The following is a 9,416-nucleotide window of genomic DNA, read 5'->3' on the forward strand; positions in this document are numbered from 1 at the left end:
ACATCCCCAGAGAGGGGCTGAGGGACCCCCCACATACACCCCCCAAGAAGGGCCATACACCCCCCCGAGAGGGGCCATGGGATGGGACCCCCCCACATACGCCCTCCAGGAAGGGCCATACACCCCCTTGAGAGGGGCCGTGGGACCCCTAGATATACCCAACACGGATACTTCCACACCAGGACAGTCTAAACCTCAAGACACCCCCAAGAGGGGCCTTGGGACCCCTAGATACACCCCCACCCCCAAGAGGGGCCGTGGGACCGGTCACTCAACAGGGACACCTTCACACTGGAACAGATACCAGCTGGCTATCTCCGGATGGAGGGGCTGCCCTCCCGTGAGGTGGCTGCTGCAACGTCCCCAGTTTTCTGAGCGGGAAACAGCCTGAGAGGGGTTGTAGACTCACCTGGATGAGTTGGGCAGACCCCCACCTGGGGCTTTCTGTCCCCAGGCCCAGCTCAGGACCCCCACTGTGGCCAGACCCTCCAATCCTACCCTCCCCACTGGCCAAGCTTCATGCTCAGCGCCAGGGGCTGGGGAGAGGCAGCCCAGCCTAGGAAGAGAGGAGATCAGCTTTGGGCCCTTCCCCACCCCCAACTCACCCACAGCCTGCTCTGGCCACCCTGAGCAGTCAGAGGGGCCTCCCCCAGGGGGAGGAGGGACAGGAAGGCCGTTCTAGCCATTGCCAACTAAAGGTGGCAACTGAGGCCCAAGTCAGAGGGAGGAGGGTGCATGCAGCTGGGGACAGAACCAAGTCAGCAGGAGGAAGGCAGAGGCAGAAAGCTCCTTCCTCTGACCAGAAAACCTGAGTGTTTGGAGCCACAGAACATGAGGGGACTCAGGGAGCAAGAGAGGAGGACTTGGGGAACAAGACAGGACTCAGGAGAGGCCCCACCCAGGGCTCTGAACCTGGTGCTCTGGAAGGCCCCATGGCACCCAATCCTACTCTTCCTTCCCGGCTCTCAGCCATGGCCCGCTGTGACACCCCTCACCCACAACCCACTCCCCAGCGGGCATTTTCAGGGCCAGCCCTGCTCTGGCACTAGCTCCATCCATGAACGAAGAAGGCAGCCCTGCCTGGAGCTCAGGTCAGGAAAAAGAGAGGTGGCCTGCACAGTATGTCAGAGGGCCACCAAGGTGGGGACAGAGGTACAGTGTGTGCTGAGGTCCTGAGGCCAGGGCTGCGGGATGTCTGGGGGCAAGTGGAGGCCAAGGGGGAAGGGTGGACCGTGTCAGGCCTCTGGGGCTGTTCTGAAGGCTCTGGCTGTGATGGGACAGGACTTGGCTCACAGAGAAGAGGACTGGCTGCTGAGGGCACAGGGAGGGGAACCGAGGGCCAGAAGCAGAGAGACAGGTCAGGAGGCTCATGCACAACCCAGACAGGTGGCAGCCTGGGACCATCGGCAGCAGAAGTGCCGAGAGACCTGGCTTGTGGGTTGATTTGGGAGAGAGATGGGGCAGGACTTACAAATGCACTCAACACGGGAAGTGAGAGGAACAGAACTCAAGATGGCCAGAAGTTGCCCAGGAGATGGCCCCAGAAGAGCAGGGGGCATGTCCAGGAACCCAGAGCTCAGAATGTCTGGATGATAATGGGTTTATAAAGTTTAGAACTGCCACATGTGAGCACATCCACTCAGCCCCCATCCTGCTCTTCCCCTGAAGCAGCGCTGTCCTCCTCCCACCACACACTCGTACCGGCTGCCCTGTTCCACATTCCCTGGGCGGGCCAACATCTCACCGCACCGGGGCAGCAGCGACCTCCCACTCATCCTGATTGCTGTACGATCGACCCTGAGAACACACAACAGTTTGTGCATCTTTTCTACTCTTGCTGCACCTCTGGGTCAGTTCCAGTTGAGGACTTTTCTGAGTGATGTTGCTGCATTCATTCTCTTGCACGTCCTTTAGCACACACACGCAAGCATCTCTGTCAGGCAACCACCCAGGGGCACAGTGGCCAGGTTGTAGGACACAGGTCATTCCAAAGCCATCATACCCATTTACACTACCCAACAGGAGTGAAATGCTCCCTCTGGTGCTTGGGTGTGCCCATTCCTTCCATCCTAGCCCGTCCAGGGATGTGCTGTGGAATTCTGAGTTGGAATTGATGTTCCCTGAACTACTCCACACCATCTGGCCAGCGATGACCCTCTTTTCCTAAGTGTCTGTTCAAGTCTCTTCCCACCTCTGCCTTCTTCTTGCCGGTTTTTAGTTCTTTATAGACACTGGATGTGATCCCCGGGCCAGTTTCTGTGTATCGAATGTCCTCTCCAACAGGCAGCCCGATATGTTACTCTCATACTGGTTCTTTTTTATTAAGGAGGTTTAAAACAGTCCAGTTTATCAATTTATCAAAGTTGGATGGATACTGTCTCTCTGTCTAGCGTTCTTTGCATTCTGCTTAAGAAATCTTTGCCTGTCCAGGTCGTCTAGGTCAAAGTCTACCTTGAGGTGATTTTACTTATTTATTTCTTTTTGGTTATCCTGGGCCTTTGCTGCTTCGAGCAGGCTTTCTCCAGTTGCAGGGAGTGGGGGCTGCTCTTCACTGCAGTGCGCAGGCTTCTCACTGCAGTGGCTTCCTTGCTGCGAAGCGCAGGCTCTAGGCTCGCCGGCTTCAGTAGGTGCAGCACATGAGTTTAGCAGTTGCAGTGCATGGGCTTAGTTGCTCCACAGTGTGTGACATCTCCCCAGACCAGGGATCGAACCCATGTCCCCTGCACTGGCAGGATTCTTATCCACTGCACCACCAAGGAAGTCCTGATATTTTATGTAGAGTGAGAAGGAATTGTTTCATTTCCTCCCTGTGGCCATCCGGATGATCTAGCACCATTTACTGAAAAGACCCCCCTCATCAGCCCCTGCGCTGTGTGCCGCCCTTGTTAAAGCCTGAGTGTCTTTGTGCGCCTCTGCGTGCGTGTCTGTGTCTGTGTGTTCGCACCTGCGTGTGTTATCTCTGAACTGCCTTCGGTTCCACTGGTCTCTGTTTATTCACAGCACCCACTGCCTTTGTTGCTACAGCTTTATGATAAGTTCTGATGTCTACCAACTCTGTTCTTCAAGATCAAATTGATTATTCTTGAACTTTTACATGTCTTACAAGATTCAGAGTCAGCTAGCCAATTACACACACACACACACACACACACACACACACACACACAAAGCTGCTGAGATTTCCATAGGGATTGCTTCAAATCTAAGTGTCAGTTTGGAGGAAGGTCAACATCTTTACAAAGTTCAATCTTCTGATCCATGAACCTTCCATATACATTTACTTTTATATATTATGTTTTCTCTTGTTTCAGTAAGTTTTATAGTTTTCTATGTCAAGGCCTTACATATCTTTCAATAGATTTATTCCTAGGTTTTCTAAATATCATTACCAATGGTATAATTCTATAATATGTCTTGCGTGTTCCTGGTATATATTAATAAAAATACTTTGTATATAGCAATTTTACTCAAAGTATGTAGTAGTTCCAATAGTTTATCCTTTCATATTTTATATACACAGAATCATATCCTTTATGAAAAATGTGTTTTTTCCTTTTCAATCCTTACTGATTTTATTTTTTTTCTTATCTTATTGAACTGTCTACGACTCCTAGCATAATGCTAAAGTCATGACAGTAGATACCTTGTTTCCTTCCTGATCTCAGCAGGAAAGCTTGGTGTTGCAAGCTTTCACTTAATTTTGCTTGCTGTAGAGTGGGGTTTTATTTGTTGTCACTGTTCCTGTTGTATTCATCGTTCGGTCACTCAGTCATGTCCAACTCTTTGCAACACCATGGACTGTAGCACGCCAGACTTCCTGTCCTTCACCGTCTTCCGGAGCTTGCTCAAACTCATGTCCATTGAGTCAGTGATGCCATCCAACCATCTCATCACCTGTCGTCCCCTTCTTCTCCTGCCTTTAACCTTTCCCAGGATCAGGGTCTTTTCTAATGAGTTAGTTCTTCGCATTAGATAGCCAAAGTATTGGAGCTTCAGCTTCAGCATCAGTCCTTCCAATGAATATTCAGAATTGATTTCCTTTAGGATTGACTGCTTTGAGCTCCTTGCAATCCAAGGGACTCTCAAGAGTCTTCTCCAACACCATGGTTCAAAAGCATTAATTCTTTGGTACTCAGCATTCTTTAGCCTGTTGTATAGATCATTTCATTAGATTATGGAACTTATCTCCTATTCCTAATTTGCTCAAAGTCTTTATCATGAACAGATAGTCCATTTTTAAACAACTTTTCCGCCTCTACTTAAATTACCATGTGATCTTTCTTCTGTATTCAGTTATCATATAGAATAACACTGATTTGATTTTCAAATGTTACACCACACTTGTATTCCTGGAGTAAATCTAATTTGGCTGTGTTGTATTATCATTTTATATTGGTATGGATGAATTCTAATTGCATTTTTAAGTTTTTTTTTTTGATGTTTTGATGTGAGCCATTTTTTAAAGTCTTTATTGAACACACTACAATATTGCTTCTGTTATATGCTTTGGTTCCTTGGCTGGGAAGCATGTGGGATCTTAGCTCCCCAACCAGGGTTTGAATCCACACCCCCTGCTTCCGAAGGCAAAGTTTCAACCACTGGACTGCCTGGCAGGTCCTTAGCCTATTGTTTTCTTTTCTTGTAATATCCTTATTTGATATTAAGATTATTCTTCATCTCATAAATCAAGTTGAAACAGGTTTTTTCTTTCTCCCTTCTCTGAAAAGTTTGAGTGACACTGACAATATGTCTTCCTTAAATGTCAGTATCCACAGGAAAAGCCAGATAAGTCTGGAAAATTCTATGTGAAAATATTTTAATTAAATATCCAGTTTACTACCTTTGTATGTCTTTGGGCTTCCCAGGTGGCTCAATGGTAAAGAATCCATCTGCCAATGTAGGAGACGCCAGAGACATGGGTTCAATCCCTGGGTTGGGAATATCCCCTGGGATAGGAAATGGCAACCCACTCCAGTATTCTTGCCTGGAAAATTTCATCGACAGAGGAGCCTGGCAGGCTATAGTCCATGGGCTCCAAAGAGTCGGGCACAACTGAGCCATGCACACATCCAGATTATTACACATAAAACTTTTTTTCTGTTTCTTCTTTTGTCTTTGCTAAGTGCGCTTTTCCAGGAATTCTTCCATTGTACTTGAGTTTTTTCAAATATATGGCATAATCTCTTCTCACCATTTTTAGGCTTGCGATAATGTCATCCACCCTTTTCTGATTCTGATTACCTGCACCTTCTCCCTGAAAAAGTGAACATGTTAGCCAGTCATGTCCAACTCTTTGCAACCCCAAGGACTGTAGCTCCTCTGTCCATGGAATTCTCCAGGCAAGAATACTGGAGTGGGTTGCCATTCCCTTCTTCAGGGAATCTTCCTGACCCAGGGATCAAACCCAGGTCTCCCTCATTGCAGGCAGATTCTTTACCATCTGAGCCACTAGGAAACCTGCCTTCTCCACCAGAATACTCTCTGGTAGGGGTGGGTTTCTTGGATGCCTAAGAACTGTGTCTACCTTTCCACCTCCCCTTCTTTCTCCCCATCCCTCTGTCCCCAGGGATTTAACTGGACTCTCTTCATACAATCCGTGTTATCCTCTGTCAAAATTGATCTGCTGCCTAATGAAGAAGTGGTGGTCTATGGCATCCCCTACCTCCAGAATCTTGAAGGCATCATCGATGTCTACTCACCCAGGTAGGGCCAAGGAAGGCCCCAAGAGGCCTCGGCATCTTTCCCCCGCTCTCTACTCCTCCCTAACAGCTCCTTCTCTCAGGAAAGGATCCAATAAAGCATCACTCTGAGGCGTGAGGGACATGATGGGGGTAAATGCTCGTGGCCAGTGGAACTTTATATTAGAGATGCAAACCCCTCCTTGAGGCATCCAGGGGCAGGCAGGATGTATGTGGGTGTCATCTTGGATGTGTCCTCCACCACCCTGAACTCCCTGCTTGGTGTGGAGCCTGCTGTCCAAGGGCCGGAAACCTCATCCTCTCCCTGGGCAAGCACCACCCACCTGTTCCATCCACTTCCCTGTGCCTCCTTTCCTAGGACCATGCAGAACTACCTGATTTGGCGCCTGGTGCTGGACCGCATCAGCAGCCTGAGCCAGCGGTTTAAGGAAGCGCGTGCAAGCTACCGCAAGGTGAGTGACACCCCACCTCCGTGGCTCTCCCCATATGCCAAACCTGGCCTGCCACTTGTCCCTTTACGACACTGACCACCTGCCATGGGCCAAGCACCAAAGTCCACCCTGGGGTCAGAGCCATAATTGAGGCTAATGAGACACTGGTCCTCTTGGGCCAGCTGAACAAACCTTGATCTGCTCTTTAAAACCAATCAGTAAGAAGCAAAGGGAGTGGATGAGGGCAGGGAGGGCCTCTCCATTAGACAGTAGAGACCTTCAGGCAAGATGACCCAGGCATGAAAAGACTGCGGCCAGATTCCCCAGGAGCAGAAACAGCCAGTGCAGAGGTCTTGGGGCAGCAACCCCAGGATCACATGGGGGAAGGAGGGAGATGAGGTGGGGGACCGGCAATTGTGGGCCAGAGCAGCTCTCAGGTCCCACAGGCACTGAGAGCCCCAGGGGTGTTAAGAGTGGTAGCCAGGTTGGGGCAGCCAAGCTGGAGACACTAGCAGCCAAGCTGGGGAAGAGAGTGGAGCCTGAAGCTCAGTGGAGAGAGGCTGAGTCAGAGTGCTTTGGGGTCAGGAGACCCCACAACCCTGAAGTGTGGGCCCAGATGCAGGGCCAGAGCTCCAGGCTGGCCAGGACTCAGGGCCGGAAATCTGACAGGGGAAACGTTTCCATCTTGTGCTCTGTGTCCCCAAAGACAGCAAACATTCTCACTGCCACTTTGGAGATTGGAAAAGTATAATCAGGCAGTTCCCTGGTGGCTTAGACGGTAAAGAATTTGCCCGCAATGCGGGATACCCAGGTTCAGTCCCTGGGTCAGGAAGATTCCCATGGAGAAGGAAATGGCAACCCACTCCAGTATTCTTGCCAAGAGAATCCCATGGACAGAGGAGCTTAGTGGGCTGTGCCCTGTGTCCCCAAGGATCACAAGCATTCCCATCATCACTTTGGAGATGGGAAAACGGAGCCCCAGGCAGCTGGCAGCTCACGGTTGAGCTAGACAAGGCCTCCAAGGTCAATGCCACCCTGTGCTTTGGGTGGGGCTGGACTCCTGGAGAGCAAATAGTCAGGCCAGGAACAGGGGACAAGGAGGGCCCCCGGCCTCCATAGGCCAGCCTGTGCCGGGAGCCCCACCCTCCAAACCACACACTGTCTTCCCACCCCTGGGGGTCAGGGTTCAAAGGGAGTGTCTGAGTTCCCCCATGTACCCTACTGGTCCCTGGGCACCCTGGGGCCGAGGCCAGGGAAGTAGGTTTTGGTAAACGTGATGATGACATGAACCATGCCAGGCACTCTATGGCACGACGGTGGAGGAGGTTCGCTGGCGGGAGTGCGTCAGCTATGTCAACAGCAACATGGAGAGCGCCGTGGGCTCGCTCTATGTCAAGGAGGCCTTCTCCGGTGACAGCAAGGACGTGGTGGGTGCTCCACGACCCACCCTGGGCCCAGGGCAGCCTCCCTGCAGGGATCTCCTGGCCCCTGGTCAGGGGGTCCTGCTTGTCCAGCAGGGCCTGTGCATACTGGGGAGCACAGGTTTGCCCCAGTGCCCTGTCACACATGGGGATTCGGGGAAGTTGTGCCCCCTGTAGGACCCCTGCTGGCCTGCCTGGGAGGGGGGAGAAGTTGTACGAGGCATGAGTCCAGGGCCCAGCAAGCCCCTGCCCAGGAGGTCGGAAGGTCCACCCTGGACAAAGCGCCCAGGGGGTTGGATCCCATCCCAAATCCCCTCCACATTCAGAGGTACCAGCCCCCTGCAGAGACCCAGTGCTGGCCCCCCCAGGCACCAGGGCCGTGCACTCCTGCAGGTCAAAGAGCTCATTGACAAGGTGCGGGCAGTGTTCGTGGACACTCTGGATGAGCTGAGCTGGATGGATGAGTCATCCAAGAAGAAGGCCCAGGAGAAGGTGGGAAGGAGGCCAGGGAGGGCGGCCCCAGTGTGAGGGCCATGGGGTGACCATCACCACACCCACTTCAGAGAGAGGACAATGAGCAGGGGGTGGGGCTCACTCAGGAAGGGGCTTTGGACAGAGATGAGGCACCCCCAGCAAGGGGGGGAGGGTGGTGGGACGGCCACGGCTGCAAGGAGCAGGGGTCCCTCTGGGCCCGTGTGACAGAAGGCAGCGTGGCAGCTCGGCCCTACCCCCACCCCAGATCCCAGCTGGCAGCTGGACGAAGGTCAGTGGTGAAGGTCAGTCTCCAGTCAAGCCCTTTCACGTTCTGTCCCCATTAGCCTCCCCCCAGCCTGCAAGGAAAGCCAAGTCCCTTAGCCCCTAACCCATATGGTAGGGACAGAACCAGGATGCCCATGGCAGGGTGGGCATGGATTGGCCCCCTCTCCTACCCAGGCCATGAACATCCGGGAGCAGATTGGGTACCCTGACTACATCCTGGAGGAGGGGAACAAACATCTGGACGAGGAGTATTCCAACGTGCGTGTTCCAATGGGGCCCCCCGGTCCACCCCCAGGCCGGGGGCCCTCAAGAGCCCCACCTGTCCCCTCGCCCCAGCCCAACCTGCCCCTGAACCAGCCCAGGGGACCTTCGTTCCTCAACTACCAGGGGTGGACCCCTCCTAACTTAGTCATCTGGCCATGTGCCAGGGCTCCAGTATCACCTTCCGTTACCAGTGAGGAAACTGAGGCCAGGAGGGTCTCGGATCTTGCCCAGTAAACACACAGAGAGCCAAGGTTGGCCCTTAGTCCACCTGCACCCAGAGCCTGTGAGCCACGTGCAGGACTGCCTGGCGAGTCCTGAGGCCAGTCTGCAGCCGTCCTTGACCTCCCTTCCCCGCCAGCCTCTCGAGGACCCTGCACAAATGTCCAGAAATGACCACCTCTCTCCTATAGCTGAACTTCTCAGAGCACCTGTACTTTGAGAACGGACTGCAGAATCTGAAGGCTGGCGCCCAGCGGAGCCTCAAGAAGCTTAGGGAGAAGGTGGACCAGAACCTGTGAGTGGGGACGGTGTGGGGTGGGGGATGGGCCAGATGCCAGGCCAGCTGGGGAGGGCAGTGGTCTGACTCCGAGCCCCTTGTGCCTGCCCTCTGCTTGTGGGGCTCCAGGAAGAAACCAGGTGTTCAGACTGGCCCAGACCCAGCCCTGGCCATTGGCATTGCTGGACCCGTGACGTGACCGCTGTGCATGCGTCAGAGTGGGCTTTGGTCAGCCAAGTAGAGGGGCCTGGAGTTAAGGCCCAGGAGAACTGGGCTCTGAACGATGCACCTGTCTTCCACAGCTGGATCATTGGGGCTGCCGTGGTGAACGCCTTCTACTCTCCAA

The 9,416-nt window shown here is 53.0% G+C and overlaps 1 protein-coding gene across 1 annotated transcript in view; it reads left to right on the top strand.

The window, feature by feature from the left end:
* Window positions 1-9,416, top strand: part of MMEL1 (membrane metallo-endopeptidase-like 1) — a 35,510-nt gene that overhangs the window by 23,403 nt on the left and 2,691 nt on the right. Inside the window, 7 exon segments of the mRNA XM_010850211.1 lie at window positions 5,567-5,703; window positions 6,058-6,151; window positions 7,429-7,557; window positions 7,945-8,043; window positions 8,485-8,568; window positions 8,985-9,088; window positions 9,373-9,414. Of these exon segments, the coding sequence (XP_010848513.1) occupies window positions 5,567-5,703; window positions 6,058-6,151; window positions 7,429-7,557; window positions 7,945-8,043; window positions 8,485-8,568; window positions 8,985-9,088; window positions 9,373-9,414 (689 nt within the window).

The sequence above is a fragment of the Bison bison genome, unplaced genomic scaffold, assembly GCF_000754665.1.
Source record: "Bison bison bison isolate TAMUID 2011002044 unplaced genomic scaffold, Bison_UMD1.0 scf7180017864289, whole genome shotgun sequence".
NCBI lineage: Eukaryota > Metazoa > Chordata > Mammalia > Artiodactyla > Bovidae > Bison > Bison bison.